At 42.8% G+C, this 23,458-nt stretch overlaps 1 protein-coding gene across 5 annotated transcripts in view; it reads left to right on the forward strand.

Moving 5' to 3' along the window:
• The window catches only part of RASGRF2 (Ras protein specific guanine nucleotide releasing factor 2), a 197,361-nt gene that overhangs the window by 106,946 nt on the left and 66,957 nt on the right, over positions 1–23,458 (forward strand). For 2 of the 5 annotated variants that reach the window (XM_084802043.1, XM_084802045.1), the window contains exons 13-17: positions 4,297–4,379; positions 8,671–8,919; positions 9,562–9,824; positions 17,950–18,057; positions 21,264–21,353. In XM_084802043.1, coding sequence (XP_084658169.1) covers positions 4,297–4,379; positions 8,671–8,919; positions 9,562–9,824; positions 17,950–18,057; positions 21,264–21,353 — 793 coding nt within the window. Of the gene's footprint in view, positions 1–4,296; positions 4,380–8,670; positions 8,920–9,561; positions 9,825–17,946; positions 18,058–21,263; positions 21,354–23,458 lie in introns of all 5 variants that reach the window. The other 3 variants (XM_084802042.1, XM_084802044.1, XM_084802046.1) reach the window with 2 other exon arrangements.

Raw genomic sequence — 23,458 nt, forward strand, 5'->3', positions numbered from 1 at the left:
CCTCTTAATTTCCAAAATATGCATCATACATTTGTGAATAGAGAGAGTTGAGGGGAAAAAAAGGAGTCTTGCATTCTCTTTCTAGGATGTATAGTAATTTAACTAGATAGCTAAAACCCTTATATCTTCTTGTGGTAGTTTTTGGGCTTTGTGTTCTCCTTTAATTTCTTTTATAGAATTACCTGTTTCTTAAGAAATTAAATTTATTTCAGATGAAGAAGTAGCCTATCAGTGATGAGACTTTTGTAGCACTCTGTGTGATGCTGTGTTTGGTCAAGGGTCTTTCCCTGAACATCTTCCACTTCAGTCTACAGAGCCTTCCAAAATCCTGAGTAATGCACAGTTCTTGGACCAGTGAGGTGGTGGATGAAGATGGAGGGGAGGCACTGCTTGTTCCTTATGTTGATGATGGAAAGAAACTACTGTGGCTCCTTGAAGTGGTCCCACCTTTGGCACAGTGATCACACATCACAGCTCCTTTGGTTTCTATAGAGACAGATCTGCTTCCTAGGAAAGGGATCTGGGCAGACTGGTCTTAAAACCCCTGTCCTCTTGGTTCATTATTTCAAGAAGTGAGAGTGAGAGCTTTTCTTCTGGTCTCCGGGAAGAGAGGAAGGGCACACTCAACCTGCAGAATTGTCCTGTGGTGCCGCCATGGCTCTTCTTACAGTTTCCATGGGGTGCAGAAACACTCTGCCTCTCTCTTATTCTCTCACTTGGTCCTCCATATGTGAGGTGTCCTTTGGACTCTTGTCCCAGGGGATATTTCCTGGTTGTCCAGACTCAGGACTCACCCAATTCCTGTGTTCTGAGGGGAATGGAGCTATCCATCCCTAAAAAACTGGAGTTAAATCTGCTTGTCACTCCTTTATCACCCAGGTTTGTGACTTTAGTCACCTCTTTTGCCTGCTTCTTATTGCCTGGTTTCTGTTTGAGCAGGATGTTTGCCTCTTTGGGCCTGTGGGGAACTCTAGGCTGGATGTGTTTGATGGTGTTCTTGCTTGTACAATCATTGTGAGAGTTGTTACTTACATAATTATGCCACTTGCTTAGGATATTAAAAGGAAACGAGGGGCACATTGCTCATTGTTACACAGGTCACCAACATCATCTTTCCACCCTCCCTCCTCCTGCACTGACTACTCAAGTGGCATCCTTGGTGTGTGTCAGGGACACTGGAGAAGGAGGAAGTTAGTCTTTGGAGGGAAGGAAAGATCCCTCTTTCTTCTTCCTGGCTATTGGCAGCCCCCTACCATGAAACCCTTTCTTGATTACTCCATGCCCCAACACATAGCTTGATAAGATAATAAACATTAAGCCCCGCCCCTGGTTTTCTATTGAGGAAGTGAATTTGACACTGTGCCGTGATGGCTAGGGCTAATGGTCACATATTAGGATCCTTTGGGGAATCGGCTCCTGTTCATGCCTATGAAGATTATCTTAATAAATTGGTGAAGGAAGATCCATTTTAATCATGAGCAGGATGGTTCCCAGGGCAAGGGATTCTGGACTATAAGCAATGGAGGGAGGAAGTGAGCTGAGAGACAGCCCACACCCATCCACTGTCTGCCCTTTTTGGATGCAGCAGAGCAGGCTTCAAGCCCCTACTGTCTGCACTTGCCTGCACATCGTGACTGTATCTTAGACTGTGAACCAGAATAAGCCCTTCTCTAGAGAGTTGCTCTTATCCGAGTATTTTAACTCTTAGTCCAATTTCCATATGTAAGTGCAATTGTGAAGCATCCATTTGTAAAGACCCCAGGAATTATTCTAAATGTAACTATTTGACAGTTCAAAAGATAGATTGGTTTGAGTTAAACTTTCTTTTAACCAAAGGACATTGGCTACGCATCACCAACACCATCATTACTGGCATCAGAAAAAAAGTAAATATTTTATAGTAAGGTCGTCTTTGATGTTCTACCATTGTCTTTTCTTGGTTTTATGCTACAGCTAATCATGCTTTCTTACAAGTTTTTCAAAATATCCCACTTGGTTTTCATTTCCACACATCTCCTCCTGGGATGCATGAATCGTTTCATTTATCAACTCGGAATGCTGTTCCAATGACCTCACTGGTCTCTGTTTCTTCTTCTCCTTTACTGTGAGTTATCCCCCACGAGCCCAGTGTAGATTGTTTAGATCAAGGAGCTGCCTGGAAGTGCTCAGTGGTGTCCCATCTGCCTCTAGGATAAAAGTCCAACTTCAAGATTCTCTTTCACATTGCTGCCTCCTGCTGCCTCCTACTCTTCCCTTGCTCATCTTCATTCTAAACTATGCAGTGTGGTCACCCACGTGCATTGCCAGGAAGCCCTGAGAACTCTCTTGTGAAGACCCTGTCTTCTGTTTTATGTCCAAGAGGAAACCAACCCATGGTTCACTGGTGTAAACACTCCAAAACTGGGCGTGGACAACGCTGTTGTTTCTGGACTTGGGGGTAGGAGAGGTTCACCCTCTGTTGACCTAAGGTTTATGTGAACTGGATGTGTGCCAGCAACTATCTCAACCCTGACCTTTCCGGAGAGGATGTCAGCAGAAGGGAGCCACCTCTGGATGGTCTTCTCTGGAGTCCAGTACAGGGCTGTTCATTTGGATGTAAAAGTGCTTCTAAAATCAGTATTATATGGTGTTTTCTTTATGAGAGCTTATGAAACATGTTTTCCCTCTGATCTTGGACCAGGAATCATTAGAATTCTGCCAAATTGTGGATTCGGTATCTTTCTGTGTGTACATCTTTGAGTTGGTGCCCCACGAATCGGTTGTTTTGAGGGTTAATTATAGCAAATGTTTAGACAAGAGGTGTTCATGGTGCTTTCATTCTGGGTTTTGTTTCACTGTTTTCTGCTTCTTATTCCAAATCTGCTCTGCTCTGGCCCATCCTGATTTGTGTCCTGTATCTTTAACATCAACCTTGTAGGGGTTAGGTGGAGCATAAATTCACCTATAAGCACATATAAGCAAAATAATAGCTAAGTAAGTGTGTGAATAAACACAACTCCAAGTTATTTCCCAGTTCAAAGAGATGCATAAAGGAAAACTTCATTTTCTTTGGCTTGGATCCTTTCTTCTGGGTAGCTTAAATAATGACATAAGATTTGAGGAAAACAACTTTTGAAAAAAAAAACCATGAAAATGGCTTCTAGACCAATCAATGATTCAATGATCTCTCCTGCACATTGTCACTCTTTCATTTGGCTTTGAGGCTCAGAGTAGGCCTTGAAGTTAAGCTCTACGTGAGGACATGTTATAATGGCAGTCTCTGCACTATAGTTAGTCACAAGCTCTACACGGTGCCATTGAGACAAGAAACAAGTCTCGATTTTAAATTTTGTGTACATCTTGTTTTTATTTATGTTCTCCAAAAGGAATATTTATAATTCAGAATGAATTCTTCCTTCATCTAATATAATTGCAGCAGAAAATTTTAAGCCAATAAGGTACACACACACACACACACACACACACACACACACACACACACACACAAACCCCACTAGGGAATATATCAAAGTTTCTGAGTTCTCCTAGAAAACAGAAAAAGTGGTTATAGAGTATTAAATGTGCCAGAAACACAAGAAAATTATGCTTTGCCCCCAACATGTTACAACAGAAACTGCTAGACAAACTAGTAAAATGTGAGGGGTTTTTTTTGTATTGTTTTTTTGTTTTTTGCAAAAAGACACCTGAAATGTGGGCACAGAGCTTGTGGTAAGGGAGATGATTTCCATACAAAATGCCATTTACAACCTGGCTGATCCATATTGGTGGCAGAAAAATGACTACAGCTATGGCAGAAGGTACAAACCTCCCAGTCAGTGTTTAGGTTGACACAGAATTCTGACAGAGTGACATCATGGTCAGAATTCTAAGAAACAGGTACTGATAATCTGGGGCAGGAGTGCCTGCCTGGTGAGTGCTCCGTCCTGAATTCAGTTTCCCAGTTCAATTAAAAATAGTAAGAAGAAACACACTCTGGAAAAATATAGCCCCTATATCTATTTACTTGTACTTTGCCATTTGCTTGCCTAATACAGTTTGATTACATGCGTAATATTGAATTACTTTATCAATGTGTAACATTTATCTGCTCTCTCTCTCTCTCTCTCTCTCTCTCTCTCTCTCTCTCTCTCTCTGTCTTTCCGTGTGTGTGTGTGTGTGTGTGTGTGTGTGTGTGTGTGTGTGTGTGTGTGTGTAAACATGAACAGATAAGAATTAAATTGACTTTTGAAATCTAGGACTTGCCTGAGTTTTTCATGTGAGTTTTAATTGCCTTTATATACATTTTTTATTTCACAGTGCGTGGACAACATACGATGTAATGGCTTAATGACCGTAGTCTTCGAAGAGAATTCTAAAGTTACTGTGCCACATATGATTAAGTAAGTGCAGAAATCCCCTTATTTTCATTTAAATTGAGATCGAATCAGCAGAGAATGAGAAACCTGGAACAGAATTTTGTCAGTAGAAGCCTGCCTCTTCTGGAGAGCACACATCTTGTCAGTCATGAAGCGATTCGTTTTAAATCACTGTACCTAACAATACCTGATATCAAAATGCTTTTTCAGATTTACAGCACATTGGAAGATACCACTGAGATTTGTTTGTAACACATACCCTTATCCAGGGCAAAAATCCCGTCAAGATGTTCAAGATCGATATTAAAAACTGCTCAAGGTCGGGGGTGGGGGTGGGGGGGTGGATGAAGGTGTGGCTGGCTTGTTTGGCATCATCCCAGTGAGTATGAATTCTCTCCGATTTGGCTATAGAGCCAGGTTCAGACATTGACCACACCTGATGGGCATCATCAGGAATTAGTGTGCACTATATGCTCATTGCATGTGTGGCTTTGCTCAGGCTGCTGTCCTTCAACAGAGCAAGTCCTGTGGCTTAAGCGGCTCAATAGGAGGTCATAGTTTATAATGAGGAGTCATATCAGTAACTACCGATGGTGCATGCCAGATCTCTCTGTGTCAACAGTCTTGAGCCTGTGTGTTATTTCATTTTCCAATTCAGAAACCGGGAAAGAAGATGTTCTTTGTTCCCATTTTACTTTTGGTTGTTTGTGTTCCACATTGTTTTTGTGTTTTAATTGTATGCAAATGGGTGTTTGTCTGCATGGATGTCTGTACACGGTGTGCATGCAATGCGCTTGGAGGCCAGAAGAGGGCATCAGCTCCCCTGGGCCTGGACCTACAGACAGTTGTGAGCTACCATGTGGATGCTAGAAACTGAACCCAGGTCCTCTGAAAGAGCAGCAGTGCTCTTAACCACTGAGCCATCTTTCCAGCCCCTTGTGTCCCACATTTTAAGAGTAGAATGCCTTCTTTAAAAACAACCTGGCTATATGTATAATTTTTTAAAAAGTTATTTGAAAATAAGAACATTTCTTTCATGCTTTCCTGTATGGATATTTTCAGGTCTGCGCTGCCATGCCAAGACTTACAACAACATTACCTATAGATGGACTATAGACGGGTGACCTTGAGCTTCAGAACCATGTTAGCATGGTCCCGGTGTACACGCACATCACATGAATGCAGGGAATGGAACGCTAGAAAAAAAAAAACTAAACTAAACTAAAATTTAAAAATAGCATCTTACATTTTAACCAATTTTAAAATATTTTGGGGGAGGGCTATTTGACTCTAGGGTAAAGATTCTTCTTGCATTTAATTTCTCAAGTCTTTAACTTGGAAATTTCTTTTTGAATTAATTAAAATACCTGAATATTCAGAACAGATATGGCATATTAATTCCGGTTTAAATTATGTTTTGATTTTTTAATAGAATTTTCTTATTAATTTTTATGATAGGATTCTGATTTCAGATATAGATACATTTGAAAGCCCATGTTGCTTTAGAATCAAAATGACCAGTCAGGCATTGTAGGTAAGTTCAAAGCCCGTGGAACCCAAGGCAACTGCATATCGACTCCATACACATTTTGTTGGCTTCCAAAGTTAATGGAAACTTCAGTTGTGTGTCTGACTCTCGTGGCCGGTGCCATATGCATTTACCGTCCCCTACCATGACAGTGTACCTGTTCATTCTCATTTGCATAATCGCTTTCACACAGACCAAACTTTCTTTGAATCCACAGAAGTGACACATGAGAGAGAGAGAGAGAGAGAGAGAGAGAGAGAGAGAGACAGAGACAGAGAGAGACAGAGAGAGAGAGAACGCTGCTGACTTGCCAGGGTTTCTACACCACACTTGGTGTGGTCCTAAGACAGAGAGAAGCTTCACACATTTATTTATCCATTCACCCAGCCTTGCTGGCTCTCTTCAACCCGAGGGAAGCATACCTTGAGGCCTGCATTTCTGCTTCCCTGTGTATCTGTCTCCATGGCTACAAGCCACTGGAGAGGCAGGGGGCGATTAGCATTTTTCAGAGTTAAAAGGAAAACATCCTAACATAACCACATCTTGTTACTGCACGACATCCCTTCATAAGTATGCACTTCCTTTCGAAGCTCGCTAATTGTAATGGGCGATTTGGCTTTGATCTCTCAAGATTGCTTTTTATGTGATTACCAAAAGGGAGCTGCTACTGCCGTTGGAGGATCAAGTAACACGCTGCAACTTTCTTGAGAGTCTCTCAGGAAATCATGGAAGAGCCTAGTCAGTGTAATAGGAGAAAATTAAGTAATTTCATAATGTTTAATTTCTTTCTTAAAATGAAAATATAATCACAAATTGGAAGGGCAGTGGTGTAATTGGTTTAACTTAATCTCATCCTGGCTGCAGCGTATTTTTTCCCTCCAAGTGTTTTGAACAAACTAATTATAGAAATATGCAAAGCTCAAAGTTAGTTAGAATGCAAAACAGTGACAGCTACTACATGAACTATTCCTTTAAGTGATATATAGACTTAGGCTTTTTAAAAATAATATTTGACCTTAACTTTCTTAGAAAATGGAGACTTTGATGGGAAAAAGTAAGAGGGGGGAAAAAAAGACCATTGTATTCAACCATTTCAGGACAGACGAATTAATCCATAAAAGTTACTCGGGGCTCTTAATACATGAGAACTCAAGAGCCAGCAAACTACTGTTGGTTGAGGGTCATGCAGCAAATGGGGAAAAGAGCAGTTCTATTTTTTAAAAAAACCTCCAAAGAACCATTATTATATTTGAAAAATCAAAATGAAGCCCATGGGCTACCCTCGGCCAGGTCCTTGGTCAGGTTCTGCGCAGATGTAGGCTGGTCATTCAAAATGCTCTTTCATGCTCCAGACCAAGAGCTTCTGCCTGCACCACACATACTTTGCGCTAGAGCAAGCTCAGAAGGCTATCGATTCCTGCGTATCCCAAAGAAAATAAATATATAATGTAAAAATCTTCAAAGTGTTAAAAGGCCTAAGTGGGAGCTCTCATAAGTCAGATGATTCTTAGGAAGAAATTGGCTCAAAACAAAAAACAAAAACAAAACCAACAACAACAACAACAACAACAACAACCCCCCCCCCAAAACCACAGACCCTGTACACATCTTTTAACAAAGCAGTGAAGGCTGAAGGGGGTTCCAGCCATCCTCCCAGCAGGGACGCCAGTGAAGGGCCTCCTGCAGAAGTCAGGGGCAGCAGGATGGAAGCATTTACAGAATTAATAAAATCGAGGTGTTTTTTTTTTCACATGGTATCAGTATTAGATTCTGCTCACAGTATTATTATTATTTTTTCCTTAAGGATTCATTTCCTATACTGGAGAATATTGAAAACAAAATGCAAATTTAGCATGCCAATTTGCGAGTTAAGTTGTGTTTAAAATTTAAGCATTATCAACCAGCCAGAAGGAATCAAATATATCAATTGTGCATTCAACTCAAGAGGTAAGGAAAAGGACCAGAGGCCGCGCCAAGATGGCCTCGCGTGGAAAGGCGTCTGTGGCTCAGTGGCCTGAGTTTGGCCCCTGGAACCCACATGGTAGAAAGAGAGACCTGATTCATGCAAGCTGTCCTCTGGCCTCCACTTATATCTCTCCACATAAATAAACATTAAAAAAATAAATAAATAGAAGGAAAAAGTTTTTGAAAAAGAAAGTAAAATAAAAGGAAAGAATGTTTAAAGAAAAAGAATGAGAAGCTAAAATGTAAGTAACTACTGAAAGGGCATAGTAAATTAAGAATAGATAGCAACACATTACAATATGGAAAGCAGTATAATTAAAGATCTGGATCTAGAAGGCAAGATAGTAAGTTATATCTTGTATGCTGGCATTACATATTTACAATTCAATGTCTCCTGAATAGCCATCTTTTCCTCCGTGCTCCAGGGTTTGTCATCACTATGTTTTAAGCACATTTCTGATATTCTACTTTAAATACATGAGAAATCTTTCTTCTTTCTACTAAAAAAAAAAAAAAAAGACTTCGGTATCATCTTTCTAATAAAACACGACTTAAACTAGAGTAAGAAGGAGTCCACACAGTAAAATCATGTCATTACAAACCCCACAATTTGCTCTAGCTTCCCTAAATTAAAATGTCACGGTGGCATGTCATGTTCCCAAACATATCTGTGGCATGTCACACCACCTGAATGTGTCACTTTGTCATCCGTGAGAGACTCTGAGAGCCTCGTGTGCACGTAGGTTTACAAACGCCGCAGCACTCAGCGGCTGAGGCAGAAGCTTCGCCAGCTTTGTTCACACGTCCCTGCTTTGCATGTAGGTCTGATGCCCGTCTTCACAAAGACGACACTGACATCTGTTTCAGTAAAACACTCAATTCCTGCAAAGTGCCCCAGATCCGCTACGCCAGTGTGGAGCGCCTCTTGGAGCGGCTGACGGACTTGCGGTTTCTGAGCATTGACTTCCTCAACACCTTCCTTCACACCTATCGCATTTTCACCACCGCCACCGTGGTGCTGGCGAAGCTCTCGGACATCTACAAGAGGCCTTTCACCTCCATTCCTGTCAGGTACGCCAGCTTTGCGGTGAAGCCCTAAGCTATTGGCTCGCCTTGGACCTTACTCTGACAGGGGGCGTGTTGTTAAAGGTCCAGGGGAAGACATGGAGATGCCTGAGATCTCTCTCCAAGGGACCTTTGATTATACTATGATTATTTAGAAACTGGCTCATTTATTTTAGCATCATTGCCATCGTTACTAATTATTATTATTATTATCACCACCACCATCATCATCTTCATCACGATCATTATTATTATTGGAAAGTGTGCTCTTCAGTGTTAATGTACCTCTGGCTCATCTGAGGAAAGGGATCGCTGTTGACACAGTAGCTGTGGCACAGACCCAAGTTTGGCATGCCTAACAAGACCCCCGAAAACGGAGTGCTACTGATGCTCACTTTATAGACTTTGTCACCCCTTAGTGGCAAGGACAGTGTCTGTGTTCTCCTAGCAAGGACGGGCACATCTGTAGCACTTAGATTAAGGAAAACCCATCATCATCATCATCATCATCATCATCATCATCATCATCATCAGTGCAGTGGTATCAAGTCCTTCACATGCTGACAATCGGAGAATGTGTACTTGCGTGATGATAGACATGTCTTCATTTGGCTGCAGTCTGTTGATAGCATTTGCTCTTCTTTTTAGGTCACTAGAGTTATTTTTTGCCACAAGCCAGAACAGTAGAGGAGATCATTTGGTGGATGGAAAATCCCCACGTCTGTGTCGCAAGTTCTCTTCCCCACCTCCCCTGGCCCCATCGAGAACGTCCTCCCCAGTGAGGGCCAGAAAGCTGTCCTTGACGTCTTCCTTGAACTCCAGGATCGGAGCCTTGGACCTGACCACATCCTCATCTTCCAGCTGTCCCACCGCCACCCAAAGCCCTGCTGCGTCTCCGCCACCTCACACTGGTAAAGCATCACTGGACCTTAGCAAGCAGCCTCTCTGTTTCAGAGGAAAGTGCGGGACCCGTAGGAGAGACTGCAGATGGGCCCCATGGGGATCTGCGTACCATGCCCAAATGAAGTATTCAAAGCACGCTGGCATGGTCACACCCCACATTTGCAGCTGCTTGGTTTCCCACCATTCCTTTTGGAATCTCAGCTCCCCTACCCTACCCCCTGCTTGGCAGTGTTCTTACTTCTGCATAGAATGTAGTAGGATGCATGCAATGCCAGTTCAATAAAGAGCACCCACTCAGACTCTTGCCCCGGAGCAGCAGGAAGCTATTGGTTTTCCTCATTTTTGGTAGTCAAGGCTAAAGTTAGTCACCAACAGAAGACTGGTGCATTGACATCATATTACTGGGAAGTTCTTGGTAAAGGCTGATCGGCTACCAAGTCTACCATGATACTTTGCATAAAAGATAAGCCTTGGGCACCCTTGTCCAAGTTCTTGGGTTCACAGTTTCCTCCATTTCCATTGGTTGCAGGAAGGATCTTTCCTTCCTAACCTGGAGGTACTAAGATGGTTGAAAAGCGAGGTCATGGAGGTCACGGAGGAAGGCCTGTTTCGGGTCACATTAAAAGTATAGTGAGACAAATCAAAGCAGAAATAGTGTTAATTTTCTATGATGCAGCCAAATTTTGTTGACGTTGAAATAGGGTTTTCCTTTGTGACCCAGGCTGTTCTTCCCACACCTGTAGCAATGGTCCTGCCTCAAACTGACTTACTTTTTGATGATAACATAAAAGTCAGGCAATAAGTCACACAGTGCCTAGATTTCATGGGGGATCACTTAGATGGAGGCACAGGCCCTTGCTTTTCTGCTTGTTTGAAGCTTCTATGTTCTGTCTTCCTCAGATCATTTGAATAAACTTGCTGGGTGAGGTACTTAATGGGATTTTAAATGGAGTGGTTGTCATCACCCGAAGTAGCATCTTTCTTTTTTTTTTTTTTTTTTTTTTTTTTTTTTTTTTTTTTTTTTTAGAAATTCTTTAAACTGACAAGTGAGCAATTAAAGAGGAGGAAAGGGGGAAGATAATTTAAAAAGTCATTAAGACAACAAGCTTTGCAAAAATCACGACAAATTCTTGGAAATAACTAGGCAATGACTAGCTGACTGGTGTAACTGGGCACCCAGCACTTCTGAACACCTGCAAGGATGAAATGTCTTGGCTTACCTTAACCCTCCCTGGGCCACAGCAGCCTGGGCAGTCCATTGGGCTTCCAGTGCATGGTGGTTTTTTTCCTCCTGTGTCGGATTGTAGAAAATACGAGGAAAAAAATCTGTATTCTCATGTGTTTTGGAACCAGCAGTGCTCCAAGAGCAAGGATTTCTGGGTCAGCTTCATGGCCCCCAGAGCATCCTTTGGTTAATCTCAGGGTTGGGAATGAGGTCTGCTGTTCCATGTGTTGTCAGACCTGTTCTGGAGGCGGGGCAGATACTGTGTGTGCCCCAGTGGCTGGAACAGCTGCACCAGGAAAATAAGATGGTGCTCTACTCTGGCAGTGTGGTCATGTGTGTGAAAGACATGAAACTATAACGGCAGGCGGCACAGGGGGGACAGACAAAAGCATGAAGCTGAAAATCTGGGGAGACTGCCGGCCTGGCTGAGCATAATCAGGGAGCGTCTTTGATATGAGGCAGGAGAGCCCCGAGAGGGAGGAGGCAGGCCAAGATCTGGGTAAAAGGAATGTGTGTGCAAGCCAGGTGCAGTGGCACACAGCTGGGATCCCAGCACTCAGAAGGCAGGTGGATCTCTGTGAGTTTGAGGCCAGTCTGGTCTACAGAGTGAGTCCAGGATACAGACCAACCTTGTCTCAAACAAAACAAAAACCAAAAAAACCAAAAGAACTGTATGTGCAGGGATTAGTGAGAGTGCCTCGGAGTGGCTGTCCTTCCTGAGTCCCCTGCTTATCAACAGCCTTGCCCTGCTTGGATGCCATGAACAGTCCCAGCAGCAGAACTTCCTAGTTTTCCTAAGGCGTCCAAACATTAAGTCAAATTAAAAGTCGTTCTGTTTCCCTCTTTCCTTCTGCTCTTCTTACCATCTTAATGATTTTTAAGCTAAGAAAGTTGAGCAACCAAAAGCATTCATAACAGCTTGCTAGAACATTTTCATTTTGAATAGGAAAACATGACTGTTGAGCAGTACCGCATTTCAATTACACTGGTTTGTTTGTTTGTTTGTTTGTTTGTTTTGCTTTCCCTTTTGTCACTAACTTGCTTTACTTACCTTAATGGTCTTAAGCTTCAACCATGTCCCATGTAATAGGATTTCCTTAACTTTTTAGGAAAACAATATTCCAGTGTATGCACGCGCCATTTTCTTTCCCATTTGCCCCTCAGTGGATGACTGAGTTATTTCTACATCTTGGCTACTGTGAATAGTCCAAAGAACATAACTATAAATCTCTCTTCAAGATCCTGATCTCAGTTCTCCTGGAAAGCACATGCAAGCACCCACACTCACAAGTACATACACACACATACACACACACAAACCCCACATACATGCACATACACAAGAAGACACATATGAGCACACGTGCATACATAAACACGTTAGTACATACACATGCACACACATGAGCACACACACAAGAACAATATACAAGAGCACATACGTACACACATATAAGCATACACATTAGCACATACACACATATGAGTACATACACACAAGCACACATATTCACACACACACGAACACACACATGAGCACACACACATAAAATTACACACATGTACACACACATGAAGAACACACACATGCACACACACAAGAGCACACACACATGCATCTACCTGAGCAGACACATAAGCACATATACACACACATGGGTATATAAACACAGTACATACACATGAACACACATGAACACACATATAAGAACACATATACAAGAGCACACACATTCAGAAATATGCACACACATGAGTATATACACACAAGCTTTCACACACAAATACCCGAGAACACACACAAGAGCACACACACACAAGATTATACACATGAGTGGACCCATGCACACATATGAACACACATACATGTGCACACATGGAGGAGTATACACATGTGCACACAGAGAAGAGCACACACACATACAACAAGTAGGCTTGCTGGGACAAGTGGGCTTGCTTGTTAATTCTAATTTTAAACTTTGGAAGAATGCGTATGGTGGCTGTACCACTTCACATTCCTGGGAGTGGAAACCAGCACTTGCTATTTTTTATTTTATTTAAATAGTTATTCTCATGGGTGTGATGAAAGAAACTTTTTCTTTTTAAAAATAATTTTCAGGAGCTTTTTAATCTCTCTGACACCAACCAGTATGGGCATGAATGCTTTCTTTACTTTCAGAAAAACAGGACCTCTTTCTTTCTTTGTGATGGTCTAAACAGTGGCTCCTGTCACACTGCATACCACGTGCCACCCCTGTGATGAGGTGGTCCAGAGAGCACAGCATTTTGGTCATCACCTTCTTTAGTTCTGATCTTCAAAGCCGAGGCTGGAGTGTGCAGCACTGAGATACTGTTTAGGGTGGATTTGGGGGTGAATAGCACCCCCTCCTCTGGAACAATAAGCTAGGAGACAGATTTAAGGCCTGATCTGTTTGGGGCTGTTACAGTATCAGAAACTGTGCAACCCATAATCAACAGAAGTTTGTGTTTCAGAGCTTCCAGAGAATAAGGAGTCCGAGAGAAGGTAGCAGCAGGAGATGAGCATTCTCTTATGTGTAGAGGAGTAGACCTCTCACCTGAGCAGGGGATGGGGTTGGAGGAAGGAAACTTAGACCATCTAGCTACAAGGAACCCATTCTCTGCAAACAGCACACTATTTTTAAAAAATATTTTATTAAAGTATTCATATTACATCTCAATTGTTAGCCCATCCCTTGTATCCTCCCATTCCTCCCTCCCTCCCGCTTCCCCCCTACTCCCCTCCCCTATGTCCGTGACTGAGGGGGACCTCCTCCCCCTCAGCACACTATTTTTACGAGGGCAGAGCTTTTGCTGCTCATCCTTAGAGAGATCCTCAGCACAGTTGATGTAGGGATTTCAAGCCATAGCGCAAAGAGAGTCTGATGATAAATGAGAAAAGGCACCTGGGCAAAGCTCCCTGGCTGCCCCACAGCCAAGCTGTGGGGCAGCCTTAACTGCTTACACCTTAAGGCTGGTGCATGGAGAGGACATGGGACAGAAGATGTTCATTCCCGCAGTACACACTTGGCCAAAGTGAAGACACAATGCCTCTTTTCTACTGGGTTTGCCTCAAACCAATAGTTTAGAGTTTCTTCTAAGAGTTGGGTTCTCTGGATGCTAAGAGGCTAGGAGAACTGTTTTTGCAGTTTCTGACTCATCTGGTGCGGTTCCCCTGCCATTCTGGGTGGTGCAGAAGGTCCAAGAGGTGTCATTGATGAGTTGGCTGAAGCAAGGCTTTAGCCCAGAAATGCCAGTTCCTCTGCTTCTGGGCTTCCCTGGCGCTGCTGGCTGCTAACATAGCCCTCTTAGGTCTTGGAACCCGGGTACTCCCTTCCTTAGTCCCTCTAATTAAGCACTTCTCAATGACGGCCTAAATGCATGCTCTCACTCCAGTGGCTCCCTTCACACCGCATGCGTGGTGGCACACACCTTTAATTAATCCCAGCACCTGGGAGGCAGAGGCAGGTGGATCGCTGTGAGTTCAAGGCCAGCCTGGTCTACAAAGCGAGTCTAGGACAGTCAAGGCTACACAGCTACACAGAGAGATCCTGTCTCGAAGGGGGAAAAAAAAGATATTTCAATGTCCTTCCTCTCTCTATAGCTGATCTTAATTTCCTTTCATATGTTTATTTCCCACTTTATCCCTAAGAGCGTTTAAGAGAGAAGTCAAACAGACTAATGACCGGACACATCTGGATTAAAAAGAAATCCCCCCAATGGGGGAAGTATGAAAGTTACTTGAGGAGAAGGGTTATACGGTCTACCGTGGGGTCCCCTGAGCCATGCGGTCCCCTGACTTTGCTTCTGAGTTTCATATTTGACAGAATGGAAGCAGACAGAAAGAGCAATTATATGTGATTCACATTGAAAGCTGAGAACAGCTTGTCTGTGCAGGCTCATCTTTCCTGGCTACTGTGACTTCATAAATGAGCCCTCACAGTGAAAGGCTTAGAAATAAAACTGGTGTCATGGTGGTTCTGTGGCATTTTTTTCTGAATAGATAAGACTGATCAATTATAGAGACTATTTTTTCTTTTTACTCTGCATTGGTATATGGGCAATATTGGTCATGAATAGCTTTATGGAAGACATGGTTGACCACTGAGCCATCATCCTGATGATTCAGAACATGTGTGTGTGGAGATGTATGCTTGTGCATGAGTGTGCATAGCTACAGGTGATGTCTGTGTAAACCAAGGGTCCTACTCGCTTCCCCTTGCTGTCTGGTCTTGAACAGTTCTGAGTAGCAAGGGAAATGGAAGACTCAGATCTATCTTTAATTTGAAAGGTGTTTGCATGTGATTTGCATAACATTAGGAGTCAAAACAGCTGGCTGACTTGAGTAAGTCTCCAGCGCCAGGAGCTGCTGCATTTATGACTTAGCACATTAGAATCCAGCCCCATAGAATCTCACTGTGTAACCTCAGCTTTGCCCATGACGTCCGTAGAGAACATAGGTCTCTCTCTCTTACTGCCACTCACAATTAGGGAAAACTCACTGAAGGATGCTGGTGACTATTCCCTGATCTCATTGTCATTACAGTGGTAATGCTGGATTTGTAATGTTTCAAGGAAACTTCAAATGGGCATGAAGAAAAGGAAGACGAGGAATACAAACTATCCCTCAAAATAAGCAGGGATGTAATTTTGGTCTTTGTTTTTTCAAGACAGGGTTTCTCTATGTAGCCTTGGCTGTCCTGGACTCCCCTTATAGACTAGGCTGGCCTCGAATTCACAGAGAACAGCCTGCCTCTGTTTCCCTGAGTGCTGGGATTACAGGCGTGTGCCACCCTGCCCAGTCAGGGCAGTGATTTATTTTTTTTAAAGAGATAAATAATGTAATTTAATCTTCCCACAACCTGGTCCTCAAATCTATTCTAGGATCACCTAATGCCCTTCTGTCCTTCTACTGCTTTTTCCTACCCACATATGTTTCCACAAAACAAACACCTAGCTATTTCTCGCTAACAGGTTCTCAATGAAAATCAAGCCAGTGGCAAGCAGAGCAGGAACGGACAGCCCAACGGCTGCCAGCACAGTTGCAGTCCCTTACCTATCGGGTTTTCTCAGATCACGGTTATGCAATTTAGCCACCCAAGCCCACAGCACCAGAGTCTGTTCCCCTGTGCTTAGTTTGAAAATTGCCTGCCTGTAGGCTGAAAGTGCTCCTGATTTTAGCATTTGTTTGAAGCCCACATCTGCCCACTCCTCCTGTAGGCAAAGCTGTGCGCAAAGCTCTGGGTTGAGAGCGAGCCAGCCGGGAAGGAGGTGCTTCCCCTCTCTCCTGGGATGCTGTGGCTTCTTCTGTAAGTGTGTGTTAGCTTGCGCTGCTATGCTTTATGTCCCTCCTCTTTCAGAACTCCAGGGTCCCAACTAGTTCTCTCAGTCAATACATAATTAAAAAATAATGTACTGCTGACGATAGTTTCCCTCCTCTCCTCACATGAATGAATGTGAGCTTGAACTGAACCAAAGATACGTATTTGATAATCTTCTCTGCCTTCCAGAACAGATGCTTCCAATTATTGAACTTTGAAGGAGCTATTTAGAAAATAATAAAACTGACAGCTAAGCACTGCCTTTTTTTGTATGCATCTTGCCAGCTTTACTGTAATTACGTCGTTCAAGAAAAGCTTCTAACCACTTCCTTTTTCCAGCCCTATTGAGTTAAAAAAAAAAAAAAAAAGAAAGAAAAGAAAAGAAAAAAAAGAATCAAAACTGTGGCCATACTTCTAAGGGAGTAAATAATATGCAAGTTTAAAAATAGTTTTACATGAGATCATTATGGGTTTTTGTAACGTTTGTTGAGAGGAAACCTTGAATACTGAAAAGGAAAGTAGCTTAGTTGACCAGGATAAAAAAGAGTGGAAATGGCACTAAAATTTAATCAATGTGAGTCAATTAAGGACAATTTGATTAGAAGGCCAAGGAAGATGTGTGTTTGTATTGCTTTTGGTTTTACTTTCCTTTGGAATAATGCACATGCTATTGTTCTACCTGCATAAGAAGTCAGGGGAAGGGATTTAGAAGCACTGTCCTGGTAGCTCCATCTTACAGTCCCAGAAAGACAAGTTCTTCATTGTCAGGAAATCAGCTGCCACCCAGAGACTCACACCATCGTCAGCTCTCTACAGTTCACTGAAGAACATTTTACTTGGGCCGCAGATGTAGTTTAGAGGCAAAGCTCTTACCTAGCTTTCAGAAAACCTACCCAGAAAAAGAAAGACATTTCACTTGTTTACTAGCGATGGGTAGCTCTGCCTTGGAACTCATCAACACACCTTTCCAGGATGAGAGAGAATTGGTTTATAGCTCTGCTAGTGGGGAGCTCAAATATGACTTTAATTCTAGCTCTTATAAGTTTGCCACCCAGCCCAGCTTGGTTAGTGCTACCTTGTGGGTACAGAGCCCCTCCCCGGAGCCTCTTGAGACACAGGGCTAGAGAGATCAAAGTTTGGTCGCCTTAAGGTGCAGCCTAGGCATAGAAGAAGTCTTACTTTTGATCCCAATTTATTTTCTAATCTGAGAAAGTTTATTGGTTTCTATCTAAGAAAAAGCCATTCTGGAAGGCCTGAGATTTACTGCACGCTGTCTGTTCTCTTTAACTTCCTGTTGCACTGGGCAGAGGGGTGAACCAAGGTCATCCCCCCAAGACTCGACAAAATCAGTGGGTCATACTTCTGGGTAGTGAAGATTATTATGTTCTTAATAAATTATGTTCTTAGTGTCCTGCTGATAGGAATGACCTGATTTCAAGCAAAGCTCTGTAAGCGTGTAAGCCAACATGAAACTCTTATGATGGGTAGAAACAATTGCATTTTCACACATGGTTTTGCCATGTACTTTTGAACTCACAGCCTGGGTAACACTCCTGTGTTTTCCAGCAGCTGTCCTGGAGTCCGTACCAGCCGACCGAGCAGGGGACTCCGTGGAACTGTCACCTTGTAGATCCTCCCCCTCAACTCCCCGGCACCTCCGATACCGCCAGCCTGGAGGTAAGGGCTCAGACGTGGATTCGGAAAGACAGAAGTCACCTTGGGCTTCTAGGTCAGCGTACTGCTCAGTCTTTGTTCTAAGGTTAACCAGAAGCAGGTAACATGACATAGGTCCGAGAGGTGGAAAAGTCACTGACCTAGAAGGCTTTCTTTAGTCTGGCTGACACTGCTGATCCCATTACTGTGATGTGTTCTGCTCAGAGAAACAGCTGAGGAATTACCTTCCTTATCCCGATTCCCGGTGTAAGCATTATGAGTAAGCTTGGGAAAACCTTACAGTAATTCTTATTTCATATAAAATAAGGTTCAAGCTGGGCATGGTGGCGCACACCTTTAATCCCAGCACCTGGGAGGCAGAGGCAGGCGGATTGCTGTGAATTCGAGGCCAGCCTGGTCTACAAAGGGAGTCCAGGACAGCCAAGAAAACAGAGAAACCCTGTCTCTCAAAAAACAAAAACAAAACAAACAAACAAACAACAAATAAAGTTCAGTTGCATGGGACTCTATTATTATTATTATTAGTGGTGGATCCTGGTATATTTTTTTCAGTATACAGTTATAAAAATTATGACATATGATTCCACAGTTTGTTTTGAAACACAGATAACATCTGCTAATTGGAAGAGAGGCTTCTCAAAAAGGCAGAAATAGTTTATCTCCCCATTTTCTGTCCTTACTGCTGAAGTAAATATCCAAGTCAGAGTTAGCTGTTTTGAATTGTCTCCCTTCTGACACCCCTTGCAAAGCTGATTATTTCAAAGCCAGAAATAAAACCAGGAAACCAGATTCACTCCAAGTGACCCAAGTGAAGCGCTGAGGTGCTTTCGTCTCTTATGTTCAGGCTTATGTTCAGGTACGGTGTGTTAGCAAAACGTGGACGTGCACATTTTCAAGTGGCCAGTGCCTCTGTGGTCCCAGCCTCTCTGTTCTGTAGGTGCCCTTGCCTGTGAGAGCAGCAGGAAGAGTACGGGCGAGGCTCTGGCCAGCTCTCAGCTCTTAAGCTCAGATTCCTGGCCAGTTACCAGTCACCTTGCCGTGTGGGTGGCCCTGGCACATGATGACAAGCCTACCTGGCTTTCCTGTCTTGTCCCACAACTGCTGTGAAGTCATCTGAATCTCTCCACTACACCTTATGCCCTGGTCAGTGCAGGACCTGGCATTTCCCTTGGTTAAGCGTCACAGTGGTCTTCCTTGGGTTCATTGCCACCTGGCTATTAGAGCTTTGGTTTATCGTCATATGTGCACTCACATAAAATTTTGATTTATGTAAGGATTTATTATTTATTATCTATCACAGAGACTTGAGAACATAGGGGGTAACCTAGAACCTGGGGTAAAATAGTGGCTACAAAAAGGAGAGAGTGTCATATATTTTCTTATTGTCTAGCCAATATTTTTACTTGTTTACTAATATATTTGCCATGTGTTTTCATATTTGGGCACATTGTGAAACTCTTTGCTTCACCTAAGTATCTACCCACCCATCCTATACATTTATTTATCCATCTATTCTATGTATTATCTATCTCTCTATCTATTATCTATCTGTCTATCTATCTATCTATCTATCTATCTATCTATCTATCATCTATTTATTATCTATCTGTCTATCTATATCATCTGTTGCCTATATAGCAACCATCTATCCATCCAGCTTATTTATTATCCTTCTACTCATTTATTTATAGTATGAATTTTAAAATTCAGAAGCAAGCTACACAATGCTTTTCAGATCAGAATCAGAGCGCACTGTTTTCACTAAAAGTCTGAGAGACAACAGTGATGCCAGCAGCAGCATTAGGTAATGCCACAGGATTCGTACAGTCTGAGAAGTGAAAGCAGCTGCAGAGGATGTTTATTAATTACATGCTTCCAATTCAAAACTAAGTGTGTGTGTGTGTGTGTGTGTGTGTGTGTGTCTGTGTGTGTGTGTGTGTGTGTGTGTGTGTGTGTGTGATGGCATGCATGCATGTGATAATCAGAGGACAATCCATGGTATCTGGCTCTGTCCCTCCACCATATGGGTACTGGGGATTGAGCCAGAATTCAATAATGTGATTCAGATTAACAGGCTTGGCAGCAAGCACCCATGAGGGAGTGCATGCATGCGTGCATGAGTGTGTGCCTGTGTGTACCTTTGCATGAATGTGTGAAGGCTAAATGTGGATGCCAGGTGTATTTATTTCTCTGCCCCTCTCCACCTCCTTTTTTTCATCTAGGACCTCTCACTGAATGTGAAACTCACTAATTTGCTAGACTGGGTGGCCAGGTAGTTCTGGGGACCTCCCGCCTCTCAGTGCTAGGATTATGGGTGTGTGCTGGCGGCTTTGAGTGGGTGCTGGATTTCCTAACTCAGCCCATCACACTTACGCAGCAAACACTTTACCCACTGAGATACTCCCAGCCCTGTATCTTTTCAGTTTTAAGTGGGCTACACTTAATTCATCCTTTCTTTGGGTTGGGATCAAACCAAAGGCCTCACACATGCCTAATAAGCATCCAACTGATAAAGAAATTGTACAGAAAACATGATGTAGAAAACAGTCCTATTGTGAGATGTAATTCATTTACCACAAAATTTTCCTTTTAAAAATATGTAGTTTGTTGGAATTTATATACTCAAAAGGCCAGGTGGCCATAACCACTGTCTAATTTTAGAACATTTTGTTATCCTGAGGAAATCCGATAGTCATCAACATACTCTCCTACCTCTGCTTTCCCCATAATCACTTATCTATAGTTTTTTTATGGATTCATCCATTCTAGACATTTAAAGGAGACTCGTCCAGTGGAGGATCTTTATAATTGGCTTTTCCACCTAGCACAGTGCTTTCTGGACTCTTCCATTTTATAGTATATGTCAGAACGTCATCCCTTTCTGTGATGGAATAATATTATATTTTAAAAGTCTACCCATCAGCTAATGGGCATTTGATCATTTCTAGTTTTTGGCTACAGCGAAGGCTGCTTCTGTCAGGATTCAAATACACGCTTTTGCAGGGACATACACTTTTGGCTGCTGTCTGCCTAGAATGGGATGGCTGGTGTATAATCTCATTATGTGCCTATTAACGGGGAAGAGCATGGTGCATTTGGCCCAACCTTTCATCCAGTACAGGTATTAAAATGAGAGTATTTACTACAGAATATCGTTTGTGTGCCTCACCATTCCATCCCTCCCCCCCCTTTTTTTTTTAAATAACCAGGACAGGTAGCTGACAGTCCCCACTGCTCTGTTTCACCGGCTTCTGCCTTTGCGATTGCCACAGCTGCAGCAGGACATGGGAGCCCACCAGGTGAGTCCACTGCATGGCAGAGTATATTGAACCAGTGGCTCTTGACTGGAAGGGTCTTGATGACGTCAGGGTCTTGATGACGGTGAGCTGGAAATCTTGTCTTTCCTATTACTGAGCAATGAACCTAGAGGTCATTACACTAAATGAAATAAGGTGGGCACACACACAAAATAAACACTGCATGGTGTCAGTTATGTTCGGAATCTAAAAAAGGTGCGTGGAACCAGAGAACAGAGTGGAGAGTCCTATGGACAGGGGTAAGGCCTGAGGAGGATAGGGAGACGCTACCCACATAGTACAAAGTTTCAGTTCCATTGGAAGATAAGCTCTGGGGAGCTACTGTGCAGTCTGGTGACCACAGATGGTAATGATGCTGATGATGACAATAATCTATCACTACTTGAAAAATCCCAAGCATGTATTTTAAATGTCCTTATCTCAAAAAGTGAATTATGTATCAATAAGCTTGGTTTAAGTACTCCAATTCATGCATACATATATGTACATGCGTATATACATACATATACGCACACATATGCATCATATCATGCCCTAAAGACACACAATAAAAATAAGTAGCTAAGCAACCACCATCGGGTGAATCTCTCACGGGTGATCTTTAAGGCACGCTTCTGAGAAATTCCAAGTCCGAGAGGATGTGTTACTATCCCTGTGTTGTTTATGCCGTTCTTGGGCCTTTGTGCCCCATGGCAGAGACATGTCTCCACGCCCGCCCCTGCCCTGAATCTGAAGCATTTGATGGAATGTAGGGAGGCTTGCAGAGCCGGGGGGTGGGGGTGGGAGGTGGCAGAGCGGCCCACTTCCGGTTACTTCCGGTTGCTTCACGATTCCTTCTGAGGCTCGCCGGTCAGTTTTCAAGGGAAAAGAAAATTTAACAAAAATAAAATTCTAGTGCTTTAATAGGTAAAAATAATGTTCAGTATCAATGTCATTTCCCTCATGCGCAGAAGGCATGATGTTGAAATAAATCTGTAATTGATGTGTCTTCGTGTGAGCTTAGCCATTGGTTCTCATCACAATTTGTAGAGCTGTGAGAACAGATCCACTTTATTGGCCAGAAAGCGTTTTGTTGTTGTTTGTTTGTTTTTGTTTTTACCATGGCCTATGAACCTAACTTTATAGAAGTAACTAGCAGAAAATAGTTGTGTAAATTGGTGCTAAATTGATGAACAATATTAACTAGCAGAAAATGTCTGTGCGGATTGGTTCTAAGTTGATGAACAAAGAGATGTGTTCTTTATACAGTATATGTGGAGGGCTGGAGGGCATTATTTTCTGTATGTCATCCAAATGGACCACTTGCACACTCACCACCTTCAGTGTTTCATCATGCACTTCACTGGACGTGTCAAGAGGTGTTCTTCATCTCAAATGATTATTTAAACTTTACCCCCAAAGGATCCATTAGCATAGCACAAAACATCCCATAATCATCAATCTTGGCAATCCAGTTGATTTTTAATATTGTCTGCATTCTATACTAATGAGCACCCTCTGGTTAAAAATGTAAGAACTTGGGTTTTTAGCAGAATTAGCTGTCAGTTGCTGTGGTTTTCAAAAAAGAAAGAAAACAAAAAGCAAAGACAGCCTTTTCCTTTTGCCCACTCTCACAAGCTAGACATCACAGGTTCCCTAACTCAATCAGAGCTTGTGAAGGGAAGTGATTTTGTATTAGTTCAGGATGAGCCCATCTCCCCACTATTGGAGCCCCAGTGGGACAAAGTCCTATTTTACTTTAAAAAAAAAAAAGACAGCAAAGATGGACTGTTTGAATGAGTTCTAGAAAAAGGAGTCTGCCTTTAGCTTCTCATGTGCATTACTCTAAGACAGGAACCAAGCTCAGCTGTTCTCACAAGCTGACGATTCTGCTGTCTGAGAGTCTCCTTTCTCTCCACACGGAGAAGGCCTGATGAGCACCCTTCAGAGAGCTGTCCGGGTCTCTGAGGAGGCCACCTGGACTTGCTAAGTGACCTCAGTGGGCATGGCTGGTATAGGGCAGCCTGGATCCCGTATGAGCGGGCTACTGAGTCATTACAGTGCTGGCACATTGCCAGCCTGCACACTAGAGTCATATAGTTGGATCG

This window comes from Acomys minous, assembly GCF_964271855.1.
Source record: "Acomys minous genome assembly, chromosome: 11".
Classification (NCBI taxonomy): Eukaryota; Metazoa; Chordata; class Mammalia; order Rodentia; family Muridae; genus Acomys; species Acomys minous.